The 22,286-nt window shown below is 45.2% G+C and overlaps 1 protein-coding gene across 4 annotated transcripts in view; it reads right to left on the bottom strand.

Annotated features, from left to right (window-relative positions):
- LOC140476113 (acetyl-coenzyme A synthetase 2-like, mitochondrial) overlaps nucleotides 1–22,286 on the bottom strand; it is a 128,235-nt gene that overhangs the window by 91,043 nt on the left and 14,906 nt on the right. For all 4 annotated transcript variants that reach the window (XR_011960411.1, XM_072568209.1, XM_072568207.1 and 1 more), the window contains 5 exons: nucleotides 22,037–22,133; nucleotides 19,243–19,442; nucleotides 15,137–15,312; nucleotides 13,033–13,185; nucleotides 392–539 (listed from right to left, as the gene is read on the bottom strand). Coding sequence is in view for 3 of the 4 variants with exons in the window: in XM_072568209.1 (XP_072424310.1) it covers nucleotides 392–539; nucleotides 13,033–13,185; nucleotides 15,137–15,312; nucleotides 19,243–19,442; nucleotides 22,037–22,133 (774 nt within the window). In the remaining variant the exon portion in view is untranslated. The remainder of the gene's footprint in view (nucleotides 1–391; nucleotides 540–13,032; nucleotides 13,186–15,136; nucleotides 15,313–19,242; nucleotides 19,443–22,036; nucleotides 22,134–22,286) is intronic.

Genomic DNA, 22,286 nt, shown 5'->3' with positions numbered 1-22,286 from the left:
GAACCATCTTTTTTAAAAAATATTGACATGCCCTAGTTTATCAACATACCCCTCTCCAGACCACCATTCACCATTTGTGAATATCCATGCGAAAGGATTTGCCAAGGACCTCACTCACTTCGTCTAGCTCCAAGCATAAATTCCCTCTATTGTTCTTCAGTATACCTACCCGCTCCCTAGCTATCCTCTTGCTCCTTATATACATATAAAAAGCCTTGGGATTTTACTTAATCCTGTTTGCCAAGGTCATTTCTATGCCCGTTTCAGACCTCCTCACTCTTTAAGTTCTTTCCTGTTTCCTCTATATTCTTCAAGAGCTCTGTCTGTCTGTCAGCGAGATGTGGACATGTGAGGGGTGTGACTGCCATAGTTGAACCTTCACTGGTGTTACCTGGATTCGGGTAGACTGGAGTACTCTCAAACAGCACGGTGGTTCCTCCATTGCACAGAGGTCCATACACCACATAGCTGTGCCCAGTGATCCAACCAACATCCGCAACACAGCCAAACACATCACCATCGTGGTAATCAAACACATACTAGAGAGAGAGAGAGAGAGAAACAAACTAAAGTCATATTACAATCACAGATAGCTACATTGCAGATGTGCTGAAAATTGACCAGACTTAAAAACAATCTCCCAGTCAAGATTTTTGTTTTAGGTTGGTTCTGAACAGGTTAGTTAATCCATGAAATCTCCTAAAACATTTGCGGTTTTGAGAAACTGATGGGTGTCAGTTGCACACACTATTGTAATTTGGAGATACTCCAAACTCCTTTAATCTCTTTTGTGATGTACAGTGAGGTTGTATGTGGAGTACTGTGTGAAGGTTTGGCCTTGCTATCTCAGGAAAGATATCACGACCATAGAGGGACGGCAATGAGTATTCACCAGTCTTGTTCCCAAGAGAGGATTGTCCTATGAAGAGAGATTGGGTAAAGTGGGCTAGAGATTATAAGAGTTATGAGATGATCTCTTTGGAATGTAAAAAATACTTAATTGGATAAATGGGATTGATGCTTTATCCCAGGGGACTGTGGAAGCTCTGTCTTTGAATATATTTAAGGTAGAGAGATTCCCTTCAGGCAGATCAATAGATTTTTGATTATTAGTGATGTAGAGGGTTATGAGATGCTAATCAATGGTGGGGTGGACCTGATTAGCTGAAAGTTCCTGCTCCTATGTTCCGACATTGGTTATCTTTATTGTATTTTGCTACCTTGATTAGTCATTGCCCTGTAATTTACTCAAACTTCACAAACGTGATTTCTTCTTTCCTCTGTTTCATTTAAAGCCGTCTCCAATTCCCTCGTTATATGACTCAGTAGGAAACCAGTCTCAGCAAGGTTCTGGTGTAGATGCCCCAATGGTACAACATTCACTTTCTCAAGTCCTGCTACCAGTGCCCATAAACATGAATCCATTCTCTTACACCAGCCTCAGAGCCATTCATCTCTCTGCTTCTGATTTACCTGATGCCCACTTGCAGATGACTCAGGTAATAATCCCAAAGATTATTACATTTGAGGCTCTGCTTTGTGATTTAGTGCCTAGTTCTGTCATACCCCCGATTCAAACAGAACCCCTTTCCTAGTCTTACCTTGGTCAATGGAACCTACATAGACCATGACTCCAGGATCCACCCCCTCCCATGACATTTTCTTTTCCAGCCATGTGAAGAAATCTAGAACCCTGGCACCTGAAAGGCAATACGGCTGGGAGAAGATTGTCCATCTCCCTTACTATACTGTTCCCTACTACCACTGTATTTCTTTTAACTCCTCCACTCCCATTGTTCCTTATACCATGATATTATGGTCAGTCTGTGTTTTGTCCACACAAACGGCAAGAATCTCAAATTCGGTGGACAATTGCAAGGTCTGACGTTCCTGCACTCCCATGTTCTCATTCCCCTTACACCCTCCAGTCCCTGACCACTGACCACATCAGATTGTACTAACATAAGGGGAATGACCGCCTTTTGGAACATAGTAGACAGGCAGGAGGCTGGAAGAACACAGGAAGCCAGACAACATCAGGAGGTGGAGAAATCAACATTTCGGGTTTGATCCTTCTTCAGGACTTCAGGAACAAAAGTGGCCAGGTAATGCTCCCCATCCCTGATCTGTCACAACTCAATGACACTGAGCTGAAAGTCCTCAAGCTTTCGACGTTTATCACAGCCAGGGTTGCCGGAGTATGCAGGTCTTCCCACATGCTGTAGCACCCACATTGCCACCTTTATTGTGTCAGGCAGATTTATTTAGTTTTCATCAAATGATTTAAACACCAATAAGAAGTGAAGCTTCTCATTTTGCAATCATGAACCAATGTGGAAGAAACAGACATGAAAAAGATCCATGTCCTAGTTCTGATGAGTGCAAGTAAAAAAGCTTCACCTTGTTGGCTCCTTTTACAATGTAACATTAAGTAATTAATTCACTTACAGTTCAGTACAACAGTCACTCACCCAACCCCTGGCATGCCACACTCAAGCAGCATTGAAAATCCCTCGTATTTATGCTTATGGAGAAACAATACGCCAGCAGATAACAATCTGCTAATACAGATAAACCAGCTAAAGCCAGTCAGCTTATGAACTTGTTTAAGAACTCCTGTTTAAGCATGGAAGAAACTTAGAACATTGAACAATTCAGCACAGTACAGGCCCTTTGGCCCATGATGTTGTGCCGAGCATTTAACTTAATCTAAGATCAACCTTAACTACACGCCCCTCAATTTACTGCCGTCCATGTGCTTGTCCAGTAATTGTTTAAATGTCCCTCATGTTTCTGACTCTACTACCACTGCTGGCAGTGCATTCCACGCACCCATCACTCTCTGCATAAATAACCTACCTCTGACATCTCCCTTATACCTTCCTGCAATCACCTTAAAATTATGACCCCTCATGATAGCCATTGTTGCTCTGGGGGAAAGAAACTTAACTCACTCCTTTTAACCAGCAACCTAACAAAAATTTTAGCTTTAATTTTCTAAAAATTCATTTGTGGGATGTGGGCGTCGCTGGCTGGCCCAGCATTTATGTCCCATTCTTTGTTGTCCCATGAGAAGGTGGTGGTGAGCTGCTTTCTTGAAACACTGCAGCCCACCTGCTGTGGGTTGACCCACCAGAGAGGGATTTCCAGGATTTTGAACAGTAGCAACAGTGAATGAACGGCAATATATTTCCAAGTCAGGATAGTGAAAGACTTGGAGGGGAACTTGAAGGAGGTGGTGTTCCCACATATCTGCTTTTCTGGTCCTTCCAGATGGAAGTGTTCGTGAGTTTGGAAGATGCTGGAATCACAAGCTTTTCGAGCACTGCTCCTTCGTCAGGTGACTTCGCTCCGAAAGCTTGTGATTTCAAATAAACCTGTTGGACTATAACCTGGTATAGTGAGACTTCTGACCTTGTGCACCCCAGTCTAACACCAGCACCTCCTTATCAAGACGTATCGGCCAGACCAGGTAAGGATGGCAGTTTCCCTTCCCCAAAGGACATTCATGAAGCAGATGGTTTTTTTCTAGACGATCAACAATGGATTCATGATCATCATTAAACTATTAGATTAGATTCCCTACAGTATGGAAACAGGCCCTTCGGCCCAACAAGTTCACACCGACCCTCCGAAGAGTAACCCATCTCCCTATGACTAACACCTAACCTATGGGCAATTTAGCATGGCCAATTCACCTGACCTGCACATCTTTGGATTGTGGGAGGAAACCGGCGCACCCGGAGGAAACCCACGCAGACAAAGGGAGAATGTACAAACTCCATACAGTTGCCTGAGGCTGGAATCAAACCTGGGATCTTGGTGTTGTGAGGCAGCAGTGCTAACCACTGAGCCACCGTGCCACCCCAAACTCTTATATTCAAATTATATTTTAAAATTGAACTCAGATTCTACCATTTGCTGTTGAGGAATTCAAACCCAGGTTCCCAGAATGTTACCTGAATTGCTGGTTAACAGGCCACTGATAATACCACTAGGCCATCACCTCCCATAAATGATTGAAATTATGCAACTGAGTGCTATCCAGCTGGTACACAATGGAGATTGCTGGTGGAGGATGGTGTATGGGGCGCAATGTGCTGTTGGACAATGGAGATTGTTGGTGGAGAATGGTGTATGGAGCGCAATGTACTGGTAGACAATGGAGATTGCTGGTGGAGGATGGTGTTTGGGGGCCAATGTGCTGTTGGACAATGGAGATTGTTGGTGGAGAATGGTGTATGGAGCGCAATGTACTGGTACACAATGGAGATTGCTGGTGGAGGATGGTGTATGGGGCGCAATGTGCTGTTGGACAATGGAGATTGTTGGTGGAGAATGGTGTATGGAGCGCAATGTACTGGTAGACAATGGAGATTGCTGGTGGAGGATGGTGTTTGGGGGCCAATGTGCTGTTGGACAATGGAGATTGTTGGTGGAGAATGGTGTATGGAGCGCAATGTACTGGTAGACAATGGAGATTGCTGGTGGAGGATGGTGTTTGGGGGCCAATGTCTTTTTGGACAATGGAGATTGCTGGTGGAGGATAGTGTATGGGACCAAATGTGCTCATAGACAAGGGGAGTTTGCTGGTGGAGGATGGTGTATGGGACCCAATGAGCTTTTGGACAATGGAGATTGTTGGTGGATGATGGTGTATGGAGCCCAATGTGCTGTTGGACAATGGAGATTACTGGTGTAGGATGGTGCATGGGACCCAATGTGGTGGTAGACAATGGAGATTGCTAGTCGAGGATGGTGTTTGGGGCCCAATGTCTTTTTGGACAATGGACATTGCTGGTGGAGGATGGTGAATTGGACCCAATGTGCTGTTGGACAATGGAGATTGCTGGTGGAGGATGGTGTATGGGACCAAATGTGCTCGTAATCAAAGGGAGATTGCTGGTGGAGGATGGTGTATGGGGCCCAATGAGCTTTTGGACAATGGAGATTGCTGGTGTAGGATGGTGTATGGGGCCCAATGTACTGTTGGACAATGGAGATTGCTGGTGGAGGATGGTGTATGGGACCCAATGTGCTGTTGGACAATGAAGATTGCTGGTGGATGATGGTGTATGGGGCCCAATGTGCTTGTAGACAATGGAAATTGCTGGTCGAGGATGGTGTATAGAGCCCAATGTACTGTTGGACAATGGAGACTTCCGATGGTGGATGGTGTATGTGACCCAATGTGCTGTTGGACAATGGAAATTGCTGGTGGTGGATTGCAAATGGGGCCCAATGTGCTGTTGGACAAGTGTGATTGCTGGTGGAATTTGGTGTATGGGGCCCAATGTGCTGGTAGACAATGAAAATTTCTGGTGGAGGATGGTGTATGGGGCCCAATGTGCTGTTGGACAATGGAAATTGCTGGTGGTGGATTGCAAATGGGGCCCAATGTGCTGTTGGACAAGTGTGATTGCTGGTGGAATTTGGTGTATGGGGCCCAATGTGCTGGTAGACAATGAAAATTTCTGGTGGAGGATGGTGTATGGGGCCCAATGTGCTGTTGGACAATGGAGATTGTTGGTGGAGAATGGTGTATGGAGCGCAATGTACTGGTAGACAATGGACATTGCTGGTGGAGGATGGTGAATTGGACCCAATGTGCTGTTGGACAATGGAGATTGCTGGTGGAGGATGGTGTATGGGACCAAATGTGCTCGTAATCAAAGGGAGATTGCTGGTGGAGGATGGTGTATGGGGCCCAATGAGCTTTTGGACAATGGAGATTGCTGGTGTAGGATGGTGTATGGGGCCCAATGTACTGTTGGACAATGGAGATTGCTGGTGGAGGATGGTGTATGGGACCCAATGTGCTGTTGGACAATGAAGATTGCTGGTGGATGATGGTGTATGGGGCCCAATGTGCTTGTAGACAATGGAAATTGCTGGTCGAGGATGGTGTATAGAGCCCAATGTACTGTTGGACAATGGAGACTTCCGATGGTGGATGGTGTATGTGACCCAATGTGCTGTTGGACAATGGAAATTGCTGGTGGTGGATTGCAAATGGGGCCCAATGTGCTGTTGGACAAGTGTGATTGCTGGTGGAATTTGGTGTATGGGGCCCAATGTGCTGGTAGACAATGAAAATTTCTGGTGGAGGATGGTGTATGGGGCCCAATGTGCTGTTGGACAATGGAGATTGTTGGTGGATGATGGTGTATGGGCCCAATGTGCTGGTAGACAATGGAGATTGCTGGTGGATGATGGTGTATGGGCCCAATGTGCTGGTAGACAATGGAGATTGCTGGTGGAGGATGGTGTATGGGCCCAATGCACTGACAGGTCAAGAAAGAAAAAGAGGAAATTTTGCTTTTGTCACTGGTGATAGTGGAGGTGATTTCTCACATCGACAAGAGCAGTTTCATGGCTGTGTGAAGGGTGGATATTGGACTAGGAATTCAAATCTGGAATTTTGGAAAAGGTCTACATTTTTCAGCCAGCGCCCAGTACGTACTCACAATGTCCCACCAAACGATTCTGCAAAGAACATGATCACACATGAGAGGATTGCACTTGTCAACTCTCAGTGCGGAGGCAAAGTAAATTACAGCTCATTATGGCCAAAATACTCAACTGCTGGCAGACAGTCTTTCATTAGCTGCATATCAGACAACACACAGTAACAAAGGAATTGGGAGCAGGAGAGGGCCCTGTAGAGCTTGCGCAACTATTCAATAAGATAATAGCTGGTTATGTTTGTAGCTTCAAATCCCCACTCTCCTGTCTGCCCACATCCCCATAACCCTCAATCCCTCGTCGATTAACCCAGCCTTGAAGATATTCAATGGTCCAGCTTCCACCATCTTCTGGGAAAGTAAATTCTGCACCAATAACCCTCTGGGAGAGAAAAAAATCCCCTTCATCTCAGTCTTAAAACCTCTTAATTATAAACTGTGTCTATTAATCATTGCTTATCCTCATGACTTTTATAAAAAATAATTATTTCAAGGGATGAGGTTGTCACTGGCTGGGCCAGTATTTAATGCCCTTGAGAAGGTGGTGCTGAGCTGTAGACCACATGTGTAGGTAGACCCACAATGCCATTGGGGAGGGAATTCCAGGATTTTGACCCAGCGACAGTGAAGGAACAGTGATATTTTTCCAAGTCAGGATGGTGAGGGGCTTGGAAGGGAACTTTCAGGCGGTGGTGCTCCCATGAATCTGCTGCCCATGTCCTGCCAGAGTGATTTGGGTGAGATTGGAAGGTGCTGTTGGAAAAGGCTGGTGAATCTTTGCAGTATATTGTGTAAGTGGCAGACACAGCTGCTGATGTGTGCCTCTGGCAGTTGGAGGGTGTGCTGAAGGCGGTGGATGGAATGTTGAGCTGACAGTTTCAAGCGTCTTGAGTATTGTTGGAGCTGCAGTTAGGTGAGAAGTAATCTATCACACTCCTGACTTGTGCCTTATAAACATGGCCTTTGGGGTGTGAGTTACTATAGGATTCCTATCCTCTACATATTTGGCTAGTCCAATTCAATTTGGTCAATGCTAACCCCCAGGATGTTGATAATGGGATTCAGTGATGATAATGTTATCGACTGGCAATGGATGATACTTCAATCCTTTCTTGTTGAAATCTGATGCTTCACCAGATTGACCATTTTTGGATGGAACCTGAACTGCAGAGCTTAGACTTCCCTGCATCCTGGTACAGGAGGCTTCCTCATCTTGGTTAGACCCCATCTTGAGTCCAGTTTTATCTCTCCAAAGGCTCAGTATGTCTTCATGTCCATTAGATTAGATTAGATTACTTACAGTGTGGAAACAGGCCCTTCGGCCCAACAAGTCGACACCGACCCGCCGAAGCGCAACCCACCCATACCCCTACATTTGCCCCTTACCTAACACTATGGGCAATTTAGCACATTAACCTGCACATTTTTGGACTGTGGGAGGAAACCGGAGCACCCGGAGGAAACCCACGCAGACACGGGGAGAATGTGCAAACTCCACACAGTCAGTTGCCTGAGGCGGGAATTGAACCCGGGTCTCCGGCACTGTGAGCCAGCAGTGCTAACCACTGTGCCACCGTGCCACCCACATTTGGGTCCATCTTCAGTTTTTAGGTCTTTTTGTTTTTTACACATACAAATAAAGGATACTGGCCAGCAGCTGTTTTCTTAAAGATGTTCCTAAAACCTTTCAAGCTTAGAATAGGAGCAGATACAACAGCAACATCTAATCGACATCTTGACAGATACATGGCTGGGCAGGGAATAGTGGGATACAGACTGTATACAGGCAAAAAGCCCCTTAGAAAGACATCACGTGTCAGCACAGGCTTAGTGGGCTGAACGGCCTGTTCCTGTGATGTACTGTTCTTTGGTCTAAATGCAGCACTTCCATTTGATGAGCAGTAAATGTTTTCTTTTATTTCCAAACCGTTCGTTAGTCATAAGTTATCTATAAGTAAACAGAACAAGTACAAAACTGTTCTGTACAGACTTTGCAGGAAATACAGTGCATTATGACATTACTCATTACAGCTTCAATCCAAATGCAACAAAAAACTTGAAAGGGTACTATTTATACTCCCATTAAGGTTACAAGGATATCTCAACGATAGACCCTGGTCATATTTTGGCAGAAAGACCTTTGAGGAATATTACATTCAGTATCATTCAAATGGAGAAAGACCCATGTTTTCTAATCCAATCGAACTCACTAACATAAGAAGGGTTCCTCATACAATCAACGTCACATCATGGTAGTCTTTGTCAGCATAATCCATTTTAGCACTCAATAGTTCACCAGAGAGGAGAAATAATTACCTGACCTTTGTGTAAAGACATTGCAGAGTGATGTACAGGATGAATAGATTAGCAGTGGTTAGCACTGCTGCTTCACAGCACCAGGGTCCCAAGTTCAATTCCAGCCTCAGGAGACTGTCTGTGTGGAGTTTGCACATTCTCCCTGTCTCTGCGTGGGTTTCCTCTGGTTGCTCCAGTTTCCTCCCACAGTCCAAAGATGTGTAACTCAGGTGAATTGGCCATGCTGAATTGCCCATAGTGTTAGGTGCATTAGTCAGAGGGAAATGGGTCTGGGTGGGTTCCTCTTCAGATGGTCGGTGTGGACTGGTTGGGCCGAAAGGCCTGTTTCCACACTGTAAGGAATCTAATCTAATTAAGGAGCACCCTGTGACTGCTATAAATGTGTTCTATAAGTCATTTTCTGCCTCCAAACTTCAAACAGAACTTGGGGCTGGCACAGTGACTCGGAGATTAGTACTGCTGCCTCACAGCACCAGGGACCCAGGTTAGATACCAGCCTCGGGCGATTTTCTGTGTTCTCCCTGTGTCTGTGTGGATTTCTACCCACAGTCCAAAGATGTGCAGGTTGGGTGGATTGCCCATTGCGTCCAGGACATGCAGGCTAGGTGGGTTAGACAGAGTAAACGCAGGGTCACAAGGATGGGATAGGGTGGTGGGTCTGGGTGGAATGCTCTTCAGAGGGTGGGTGTGCACTCAATGGATCAAATAGCCTGTTCCACACCGTAGGGATTCTAACTTTTCTCATTTCCCATGATCACTACAAGATAATCAGAGGATTAGATAGGGTGGACAGGGAGAGCCTTTTTCCAAGTATAGGGATGGCAAACACGAGGGGAAGCAACTTTAAAGTGAGGGGAGATAAGTATAAGACAGATGTCAGAGGTAGTTTCTTTACTCAGAGAGTAGTAAGGGTATGGAATGCTTTGCCTGCAACGGTAGTAGATTCACCATGTTTAAGTGCATTTAAGTCATCATTGGACAGGCAAATGGACGTACAAGGAATAGTGTAGGTGGGATGGGCTTCAGATTAGTATGACAGGGTGGCACAACATCGAGGGCCGAAGGGTCTATACTGCGCTGTAATGTTCTATGTTCTATGCTCTATGTTTCTGGATTTATCCAGGTAATTCTTAACCTTCAGGCATCCATTGTACTTTGATCATAGTAAATGTTAAACATCTGACAATCCACATTTTATTGCAGCAAACTGGCTACACCAGCCTGTTTACCAATGAAGAATTAATTGGGTCAAACTCCAGGGAATTCATTCCTGTTGATCGAATTACCATACACGTGCAAACACCTCGCGAATTATTAACGTGAGGTGACTTGAGAAGTGGATGCCTTTCATAACTTTACTCAAATTTCAACATCATCTTATCCAAAAAATATGAAGTATTTCTACAATGACTCTACCAGGCATATTGACGCAGAGGCATTACACCAGGAGAGACACCTACACAAAACTACAGAGCATGCTGGAAATCTGAACACCATTCTGCAGAGTTATAATAGAAACACCAATCTCTTTCTCTTGCAACAGATGTTGTCAGAGCTGTTGAGTTTCTCCAGGACTATGTCTATTTTATCTCTGATTTCCGGAATCTACAATACTTCATTTTCATAAAATAAACAGACATGGGCTTAAAAGCAATGAAACATGGACAAAATTATGGCTGTTAGCTCAAGCAATTTCTCCTTCCTTTAAACAACCTTCCAGTCGCGGCTGTTCCAGTAAAAGAAGCTGAAACCTCAATCATCTTGTGCAGCTCAGTTACTTATTAACTCTGGAAAGTGCATCAGCTTTTGGCCCAGTGGTAGAATTCTCAGTTACAAGGCAGAAAATAGTGAGCTCAAGTCCCAGTGCAGGGAGAACTGAGCAGGAAATGCAAGCTGACACTCTCTGTGTGTAGCTGTCAGCAAAAAGTGCACTGTTGGAGATGCAGCCTTTTGGATGTGACATCAGACGAAGGATTTGTCTTTTTCTCTTGGATATTTTATTTTCATGGGTTATGGGCACCACTGGCAAGGCCACCATTTGTTGCCCGTCCCTAATTGCATTTGAACTGGGTGGGTCATGAAAGCGATGATGAAGAGCCAACTCCATTCTGCTATAGGTCCGGAGACTCATGGTGGTGGGAGTGGTAATGAGGGGCGGGGGGAGGAGGAGGGGATGCCCTTCCCTAAAGAAAATTCATGAACCACACAATAATCATTGATGGATGAATTTAGGGTCACAGTTACTGAGACTAGTTTTCAATTACAGACGTAGCTTTTTTAAAAATTGAATTTAAATTCCACCAGTTGAAATAGCAGACAAGGCTGGAAAGTGGGGATAGCATAGGTAGATGCTTGATGGCCATTGCAGACATGATGGGCTGAGTGGCCTTTATCCATGTTGCAAAAGCTCTATGAAACACTAACAAAAAGGAGTCGGCCATTCAGCCCTTCGAGACTGCTCCGCCATTCAATATGATCAATGATGTGGAGGTGTCAGTGTTGGACTGGGATAGACAAAGTTAAAAATCACACAACACCAGATTATCGTCCAGTCCAGTGCTTCCAAATAAATTTAATTTATTTGTCACCTTCCAGGTGTTAGCTCATTTCTCCTGTAGACCCTGTCTCAACCCCAAATCCAACTTCAGTCTACACTGCAGATAATTCCAAATGCTCAAAGTCACAAAAGACATCCTCGTAGACTTTATTCCACCCTGTGCTCCTCAACCACTCTACGGGGGAGGCTGTGATGCTGTAATGATTAGGAATCCAGAGCGCCTGCTAAATTTCTGGGGACACAGGTTCAAATCCCACCAAGGCAGATGGTGACACTTGAATGCAATGAAGATGTGGAGGATAATGCTAGCCTAATGGGAAATGTAACCACCTTCATGGCTGTACAGAAAAAAGTCCTCTAAGGATGGGAAATGTGCCGTCCTTACCCAGGCCAAACTCCATGTGACTCCAGACCCAAGGCAAGTTGGTAAACTCTTGGTTGAGCTATTGGGAAAGGTCAATAAATGCTGACCGAGCCAGTGATGCTCACATTCTGTGACTGAAAAACCTTCCACACCAACTCTGCGATCGCTCATCTGTTCTCAGCAATTGATGAGACCGGAAGATTGTCAAGATGGAGATGTTCTTTATTCCAGCTCCACCCCAGCCCAAACACTGCCCTCCAACCCCATGCCCCCAAACACCCTCTCATACCTCCCTAACCCCTGCCCCAAACAAACTCCCTCCCTCCACCCACCACCAATGCAATCCATTGCACAGCTAAATCAGAGAGAGAAACTGAGTAAGAGCAAACAGCAGAGAAGGGGAGAGAGAAAAGGACTGAGAGATCAGAGAGGTGGAGTAGAGAAGGTTGAGAGAAAGTGCAAAGAGCAGCACGAGGAGCAGACAACAGAGCACCGAGACAGGGGAGAGACAGGGGAGAGACAGGGGAGAGACAGGGGAGAGACAGGGAATCAGCAGTCCACTCTTAGGAATCTCAGGCTGTACAGAACTTACTTCATCATGGAAATGACCGTGGGTCCATAAATCCAGAAAGAATGTAGGAAATTTTCCAGGATTTATGTTTTGGCTGTTGGATAACTACTCCCAAAGGCAACTCTCTCTCCCCACCCCCAATCTCTCATCTTGTATTTCACATGATTGAGACCAGATGGTTGTAAATTCATTAATTGTACTTTCTTGTTTTACAGATTATCACAGAAACCTTCACACCCACCCTGCGCTGCACACCCTACTCCCATTCATCTCACACCATATTCCCATTCCATTCCACACCCCACTCCCATTCTATCCCACCTACCATTCTATCCCAAACCCCACTACCATTCCATCGCAGACCCCATTCCCATTTCTCTCCACAACCCAATCCCATTCCTCTCCACAACCCACTCCCATTCCAGCCTACGCCTCATTCCCATTCCATTCCATCTCCCCATTCCCATTCCATCCCACTTCCCATTCCCATTCCATCCCAAACCCCATTCCCATTCCCCTCCACACCCACTCCCATTCCACCCTATACTCTGCTCCCTTTCGACCAAATATTTATAGGAGGCATTGAAATGCTAACTAGGCTGAATGGCCATGAATGCTTCTTTTTCCAATGTCAAGGATCCACCTTTTAAACATGAAGTTTTCTCATACGTCCTAACTGACCTCAGCATATGTTTCCGGCATTTTGTGTCACGGTTTCAGATTTCCCACATTAGCAGCCATCTTCTCGGCCCTTACTCACCCTATGTGTGAGAGCCGCGTACAGCAGGAAACCTGCCTGTGTGTGTACCACACCCTTCGGCTTCCCTGTGCTCCCTGACGTGTACAATAGGAACAACATGTCCTCACTCTCCATGGCAACGGGTTCACAGGCTGCCTCTTCTTTCATCATTTCCTGGAAAATAAGCCATTCTTTAGCCGTGCAATATATAAAATCAACAGAGCCATAAAGGTACCGGGATAAAAACTATCTGAAACTTCTGACTTTCACAGAAGTGATCTATCGCTTTAGCACCGTCTCCATTAGGGGTCTCGGCCCGCCCACCCAGCGAGCAAAATATGGCTGTCGCTATCAGCAGAAGGGGAAGGGGAGGGGGAGGAGAAGGGTTGATGGTAACCCTGTGTGATCAGCCAAAGCGTGTTTGCAAACGAAAGAAAGCCAGACACAGCAGCTCGACTGAAAAAATGATTAAACTGTCTGACTCTGTAAGGGGCTGACGGTTACACCAGCCTGAAAAATGGCAGTGATAATCAAACACTCTGTCAGATCCTGTGGTCTGAGATCGTGGGAGTAAATCCACAGAACACAGTGTAGCCTGTTGTTGAGGGTTGCTGCCTGAACCGGAACCTTCCGGCTCAGTTCCTTTCCCAAGTACAGAATCAATAACGGGGCAGACTGAGCCCATTTTCTAGATGAAAGTGAGGACTGCAGATGCTGGAGATCAGAGTTGAGAGCGTGGTGCTGGAAAAGCACAGCAAGTCAGGCAGCATCCGAGGAGCAGGAGAATCAACGTTTCAGGCCTCGTTCCTGATGAAGGGCTCTTGCCCGAAACGTTGATTCTCCTGCTCCTCGGATGCTTCCTGATCTGCTGTGCATTTCTACCATCACGCTCTCAACACCCATTTTCTAGATGCCAAGATGCTCAAGTGGACATTTAACCCTTTACATATTCATGGGCCTTACTGCAGGCCTCCACGCTTTCCTGTCACCAGGGCCTGACTTAAACATTGCTCTAATGAAAACAGTCTGCTCCAGGGATTGTAGCACATACCAGACACTTGCTCAAGTGAGAGTGTGCTGCTCCGTTGGAGGTGCCATCTTGTTAGATGAATCATTATACTGAGGTCTTGCCCATCCTCTCAAACAGATGTAGAGGCCGATGGTAGGCAAGCGGTAATGTTTCCAGACCGGTAACCTAGAGACCCAAACCAATGCTTTGGAGGTAAGGGTTCAAATCCCACCATGGAATCTTAGGAAAATCTCAACGTAATGAAATGTGGAATAAAATGTTGATTATGGTGACAGTGAGACTATAGGTTTGCTGCTTAAAAATCAATCTGGAACATAATGCCCTTCTGGTGACTCAGTGGTTAGCACTGCTGCCTCACAGTGCCAGGAACCTGGGTTCGATTCCACCCTTGGGCGACTGTATGTGTTGAGTTTGCACATTCTCCCCGTGACTGTGTGGCTTTGCTCTGGTTTCCTCCCACAGTCCAAAGATGTGCAGGTCAGGTGGATTGGCCCTGGTAAATACAGAGTTACAGGGATAGGTGGGTGTTTGGGTCTGGGTGAGATGTTGTATGGAGGGTCAGTGTAGACTCAATGAGCTGAATGGCTTCCATGTAGGGATTCTACGATCTAAGTCTTCAGGCTGGGTGGCCATGGTAAGCTGAGTGGTCTACTACTGCCACTGGGTCTTATGGATTCCACATCACTTTCCTTCTGAAATGATTTAGCAACCCACTCAGTTATAACAAATCACTGGGGCAGTGTTTGCACCACGTGCAGATCTTCAAGATGGCAGCTCACCACCTAACCTAAAAAACATAGGCCCTGCCAGTAATGCTCATATCTCCAGGAGGAAAGATTTTCTATTTCTAAATTAGAACATGCAAGGAGGAAGGATTGTTACTGTTAAACCTGACATAAACAACACCTAAAACCTGATCATTATCACAAGCCGCTCTGTACACAAACTGCTGCATTGTGATGGCGACTACACAGCCTGAGAGCGTAATTGGGTCTTTGGCTTGAGGTGCAGGGATGCATGTGAATATTTCATGATCTGTGACAAGGAAATAGAAAGTGCCAGCTAGTTGTTTTTTTTTGTATCCCAGCCACCTACCTCCTCGAGGGGAATGTCAATATCCGACATTGGGACCTTGTTCTCTGTTCTTGTTGCGATAAACACTCGCTTGACTGAAGGACATTGTTTCACTGCTTGATCCACAGTTTTCTTCAACTTGATGATCCGTCCACCCCTCAGAGCCTGGTTGGCAGTGATCACGATCTCACACTGTGCTTTGAGAATGAGAACCCAATCATTACAGGATTACAGTATTCAGTAAAAGCGGCTTATGGTTTATATATTATTCCCGCTGGCCAGAGCCAAACAGCATGAGGATAAATCCCAAAGAAAGCTTGGAACCAGGACAGAAAGTGCTGGAGAAACGCAGCTGGTCTGGCAGCATCAGCAGAGAAACAGCATTAACATTTTGAGTCTGGTGATCCTTCTTCGCTGTTAAATTCCAGACACCCCACTGCACTCTGGGCGAAAACGTTTCTCTGGATGTTCCCTCTAAACCTTCTGCCAATCACCTTAAGTAATTGGGGGAAAACAGATCTTTCCTGTCCACTTTATCCAAGCCCTCTCATTAGTTTGTCTACCTCAATTAAGTCACCCCACACTCTTCTATGGAAAACAACCCTAATCTATCCAATCTTTCCTCAGAGCTGCAATCTTCAAGCCCTGGCAACATTCTCATAACTCTCCTCTGTATTCTCTCCAGAGAAATGATGTCCTTCCTGAAAAGCAAAGACCAGAATTGCTCACTAAACTGATAGCTGCGGCCTAGACAGTGTCTTATATAGTCAGTGTTAGTGCTTTTCCAGCATTATGTACCCACTCTTATATTCAACATCTCACACGATGTAGAAAAGCGTCCCACGTGGTCTTCCTTACCACCTTATCTACTTGCCCTGCCACCTTCCAGGAGCTGCGAACATGCACTCCAAAGTTTCACTATCCCTCTCAATACTCTTCTGTTTACAGTATTCCCTTGTTTAGTCTGCTCTTCACGAACACATAACCTTGCATTTCTCTGGACTGAACTCCATTTGTTCCTTTTCCTCCCGTTCAACCAAACCATTGATATCATCCTACAGTTGACAGCCATCCTCTATCAACTCTTTGGCCAAGTTTTGGGTGATCTGTAAATTTTCCAATCAGTTCCAAACAGAACAAGGGACCCATGACAATCCTAGTGGAATTCCACTGGAATCCATTCTCCATTTGCAAACACAGCCAATGGACCATTACCCATTATTTCCTGTCACTGAGCTAATTTTGGATCCAACTTGCCACATTCCCATTCTTCCATTGGCTTTAACTTTTCTGATGAGTCTGCCATGTGGAAATTTGTCAAAAGACTTAGTAAAATCCATGGTGACAGCAACAGCCACTACTGTCCTCATCCATCCTCCTTGTTAGTTCCTCAAAAAAACAATTAAGTGAGCAAGACATGACATTCCCCTTTTTCTAAAAACATTTTTACAGCATGGAGGCCCTCTGGCCCAAACTGGCCCATGCTGACTAAAATGTCTGTCCACACTAACCCCATTTCCTGTACTTGGCCCATATCTTTCTAATCCTTTCCTACCCATGTATTTGTCCAAATGCGTTTTAAATGTTGTTCATGTACCTGCCTCAACCACTTCCGCTGGCAGCTCATTCCATATGCGTACCACCTTCTGTGTAAAAACGCTGCCCTTAAGGTTCCCTTTTATTCTTTCCCCTCTCATTTTAAACCAATGTCCTCTAGTCTTCGATTCCCAAACCCTGTGAAAAAGACTGAGTGCATTCATCTGCTTCATGCCTCTCATGATCTTACACAATTCTATAACATGCCCCCTCAGTCTCCTACTCTCTGAAGAAAGATGTTCTAGCTTAGAGTCATAGAGTCATAGAGATGTATAGCATGGTCAACCTGTCCACGCCAACCAGATATCCCAACCCAATCTAGTCCCACCTGCCAGCACTCGGCCCATATCCCTCCAAACCCTTCCTATTCATATACCCATCCAAATGCTTCTTAAATGTTGCAATTGTACTAGCCTCCACCTCTTCCCCTGGCAGCTCATTCCACACACTCACCACTCTCTGTGTGAAAAGATTGCCCCATAGGTCTCTTTTATATCTTTCCCCTCTCACCCAAACCCCTCTAGTTCTGGACCCCCCCACACACCAGGGTAAATGCTTTGTCTATTTACCCTATCCATGCCCCTCATGATTTTATAAACCTCTATAAGATCACCCCTCAACGCTCCAGGGAAAACAGCCCCAGCCTATTCAACCTCTCCCTATAGCTCAAATCCTCCAAACCTGGCAACGTCCTTGTAAATCTTTTCTGAACCCTTTCAAGTTTCACAACATCCTTCCGATAGGAAGGAGACCAGGATTACACGTAATATTCCAAAGGTGGTCTGACCAATGTCCTGTACAGCCGCAACATGACCTCCCAACTCCTGTACTCAATAATCTGACCAATAAAGGAAAGCATACGAAACACCTTCTTCACTATCCTATCTACCTGCGACTCTACTTTCAAGGAGCTATGAACCTGTACTCCAAGGTTTCTTTGTTCAGCAATACTCCCTAGGCCCTTATCATTAAATGTATAAGCCCTGCTAAGATTTGCTTCCCAAAATGCACCACTTCGCATTTATCTAAATTAAACTCCATCTGCCACTCCTCAGCCCATTGGCCCATCTGATCAAGATCCCGATGTTGTACTCTGAGGTAACTTTCTTCATTGTCTACTACACCTCCAATTTTGGTGTCATCTGTAAACTTACTAACTATACCTCTTAAGCTTGTTGAACCTCTTCCTGGAACTCAGACCAGTGAGTCCTGACAATATTCTTGTAAATTTCTTCTGCACTCTTTCCAGTTTAATAATATCCTTCCTATAGCAAGGTGACCAAACCTGAACACAATACTCCAAGTGCGGCCTCACCAACATCCTGTACAACTGCAACATAACTTGCCACCTTCTATTCTCAATGCCCTGACTGACGAAGGCCAGGATGCCAAAAGCCTTCTTCACTGCCCTATCTACCTGTGATTCCATATTCAGAGAACCGTGCACCTGAATTCCAAAGTCCCTCTGTTCCACTACACTCCTTAAGGCCCTAACATTCACCATGAAACCCCTACCTTGACGACTTTTCAAAATGCAAGAACTCACAGTGTTTATAGCAAAAGATCACATCATCATGTAGCTGAAATTGACTGTAGGTTGCACATTTTTTGAGCACACAAATAGGTTTATGGGATGATTTTGTACCTGCAAAATTATATTTGCAAATAAATTCTAGTTTGCTCAAAAAAGGCATAACCTACAGTCAATCCACGTAATATTCTATAAATCCCATTTTAGAAATAGAACCAGTCTGACTCAAGATTGGGACGGAGATAAACTTGAACCTCACACCGTTGATGCATTGTCTGAGCTGAGGTGGCACCTACTGTTAGAAAACCTCAAGTTATCTTGAGAATGTCATTTAAAAGCAGTTCTGGGATTTACATATTAAAGAATGAAATGAGTAAACCCATTGTAAAAGATGAAAGACTTAATCTAGGTTTATCAGTTCAGCTGCATGATGCTGTAATTTCTTGCTACAAATTCTGTGTCTTATGATCCTGTACTCCACAACCACCTGTTGAAGGAGCAGAATTCCAAAAGCTAGTACTTCTAAATAAACCTGTTGGACTATAACCTGGTGCTGTGTGTATTTTTAACTCTGTGGAGAGAAATACAGTTAACCTTTTTAGGTCAATGGCCTTTCCAGACGTTAAAAGCTGCATTGAGTTTGTCTATTCCTATTGGACATAAGGCCCTATGCATGTTCATTCACCTCTGACTCAGAGTTGACAAGACTAACCATCTGAGATTGACCCTGCCCCTTTTAACAGCTGGAAGAAGTCAGAATACTCTCTTGTGTCCACCCCTATATAATCGCCCGGAGATACCACAACAATTTGCGCTGAATTCTGTAGCTGCTTCCCAATTACAGCTTCGTATTTTCCAATGTGAGACACTGGCAAAACGTAGCAAAAGGTCCTGGACAGTTATCTTTAAATAAAAGGGGTGGAGTTTTAAAAACTTAAACCGACTGAACTTGTAAAGAAAGTGAGAAAAAGAAAGAGAAATATAAGGGATGGTTTCTCACCATCTCGAATCCTATCAGCCAAAGCCTCTGCACTGAATCCCGCAAACACCACAGTGTGTACGGCTCCAATACGGGCACAGGCCAACATCGACGCCACTGCGATTGGTGAGGCTGGTATGTAGATGACCACCCGATCTCCTTTGCGGACACCATGCCTTTTCAGAGTGTTGGCCAGACGACAGGTCACCTCCAGGAGCTGCCTGGATATACAGAATAAGAGGTGAGTGCAGCACATTCAGATGACCTGTGAGCCACCCATCATCTTCGTAAGGACAGCCAGCAGGTCTCTCTGTAGCCGAAGACTGATGATCTGACAATCTCTTGCCTGTCGTTCATGTACAACAATTGCAATGGCCAAAATGATGCTAGTCTTTCTCACTCCCAGGACGAAACTGAAGTTGCCAAGATTGTTGCCATGTCTGTGGCTGCTCAGCAACTTCATTTGGACAAGTACAATCACTACAATCATCAGGGAGCGCTCTCAGACCTGAGTCAGAAAGTGCTGGTTTCAATCTGCAGTCCAGTGACTAGGCTGGCATTACAGTGCAGTACTGAGTGAGTGCTACATTGTTGGAGATATCATCAGCCAGAAGGGAATAGACCAAAAACTCTGAGCTTCCAGCTGCCTGCTACTTTAACATCCCACCCTGTTCCCTGGCCAGCATCTCTGTCTCAGGCTTGCTGCAGTGCTCCAGCAAAGCTCAGCAGAAACTGGAAGAACAACAACTCATGTTCCACTTGGGGACCTTGGAGCCTTTCGGGCTCAATAGCTAGTTCAATAACTTTAGGGCTTGAGCTCTCCTATGTTCTTATCCCAACCCCTACACATCAAGCCTTGTTATCACATAATCTGCTATTACACACAACCCATTGTTAGCCACTAACAGTGCCCATTAATAGCTACTCCCCCTCCGAGCCAAATAACTATCCACTCCTTTGTCTGTCCAACTGTCCCTCTCTCTCTCTGGGCTCAATCTTTTACCCCTCACCCCCTCCTCCCACCCTATCTTCTGCATATAAACGGACATCTTCCTAGCTACCATCAGTTCTGAGGACAGGTCACTCAACCCGAAATGTTAACTCTGCTTTCTCACTACAGGTGCTGCCAGACCTGCTGAGCTTCTTCACCAATTTCTGGTTTTGAGAACGAACCAAGAGCTAGTTTGCTTTGTCAGGGTGGACGTGTTGCAATACTCAAAAGAGTCCTAGCTAACATCCTGCCGCAGTAGTCAACCAACATCAGTCAACCAACATCACTGAGAAGCACAACTTCTCTGGCCACTATCTCACTACTATTTGTGGGAGCTTGCGGTGTACAAATTGCTTGGTTCCTTTCCTCCAACAATGATTGCACTTTCAACGTGCTGCATGAGTTATAATAGTTATGAAAGATGCTAAAGAAATAAAAATACCTTTTCTTGTCTTTTCCTTTTTCAGATCATAAGAGATAATAGCAGGAGTAGGCCATTTGGCCCATTGAGTCTGCTCTGCCATTCAATACACTCATGGGCAACACCTCCCCGTCTCAGTCCTAAAGCACCAGCCCTACCCTATCAAGCCCCTGGTGTGTGCCTCAGTGAGATTGCCTCATATCCTTCCAAACTCCTGGAGAATATCAGCTCCAATTTATTTGGCCATTCAACACAGGAAACCCTCTCGGGCTGAGTTCTAACAGGTGTCAGCTGAGTGTCATTTTTGCTGGGGTATACGGAGGGTTTCCTCTCCATGAGCCCAAGCGAGTTTCCTCGCATTCTCTGCCCAAGCTCACCCCTTCACTGTGTCCCTGTGATGCCCCATTCACTGGACTTTCCCAAGAACTACAGGCAAAAGTATTTGCTACTGTCAGGACCTCCCGGAGGTGGTGTCAACTCTGAACTACATGTGGACAAGTTCTGGTCATCTGCTGCTGCCCTTGTCATTTGCCTCAAATTGGCACCCTACCCTGGAGGTCATGGCAGATGTGGAGAGAGTGCAGTCAGTGCTCATGGAGCATGCCCTGAGCTATTGGTCCTCAGTATCCAAGGTGGAGGTCCGAAGGAGCAAGCAGCAAACCAGAATTTCATTCTGAGCCAGAAAACGTTCAACCTGGGCACATTATACCAGCTAACCCAGTGAACCCTTGCTGTACCTTCTCCAAGGCGAGTGGACCCTTCTACAAAGATAGAGAACAAATCTGCAGAGTGCTCCAAATGGGGCCTCACAAAAGCCCTGGGAGAAAGGGGATTAGTGGTATTATCGTTGGACCACACGTCGAGAGATCCAAGTAACATTCTGGGAACCTGGGCTCGAATCACACCTTGGAAGGCAGTGGAATTTGAATTCAATAGATATTTGGAATTAAGAATCCAATGATGACCATGAGTCAATTGTCAGGAAAAACCCATATTGTTCACTAATGTCCTTTATGGAAGGAAATCTGTCAGCTTTACCCGGTGACTCTAGACCCACAGCAATGTGGTTGACACTTAACTGCTTTCTAGGTTGTTTGGGCTGGATAATAAATGTTAGCCGAGCTAGTGACATCCAGATACCACAAATGATTTTAAAAAATGTAATAAGGCTTCTTTATTCATTTATTCCAATCCCTGTGCAATAAAGGCCAATATTCCATTTGCCTTCCTAATTGCTTGCTGCTCCTGTCTACTAACTTTCTGCATACCTTGTGCACAGCAAACTCTCTGAACATTAACATTTTGTAACCTAGCCGCCATTTTAAAAAAAAATACTCTGCTTTTCAATTCTCCGGGTTTGTTATCAAGTCTAATAATCTGCACATACTGCTCTTTGAACTGACCTGTAGGTAATCTTCACTTGAGCACCAGGCTCATCTCTCTCCCAGATTAAAGCCACTTTGTCTGGAGAGGTGTGGACATGGCGGTCAATGCAGTTCACTGTTTGTGCGAAATCAGAAAGGAAAGGGTTAATCCTTGTCAGAACAAGTAGCTGATTGTTTTGCAGGTGTCACCTAACAGGAAGGTAAAGAGGATTTCAAAAAAAGGAGCCTGTCAGTGTCATGGTCCCAAATGATGGTAAGTCAAATTCCA

This window comes from Chiloscyllium punctatum, chromosome 4 (assembly GCF_047496795.1).
Source record: "Chiloscyllium punctatum isolate Juve2018m chromosome 4, sChiPun1.3, whole genome shotgun sequence".
NCBI classification, from domain to species: domain Eukaryota; kingdom Metazoa; phylum Chordata; class Chondrichthyes; order Orectolobiformes; family Hemiscylliidae; genus Chiloscyllium; species Chiloscyllium punctatum.
This window is presented reverse-complemented; position numbering and strand designations above follow the sequence as displayed.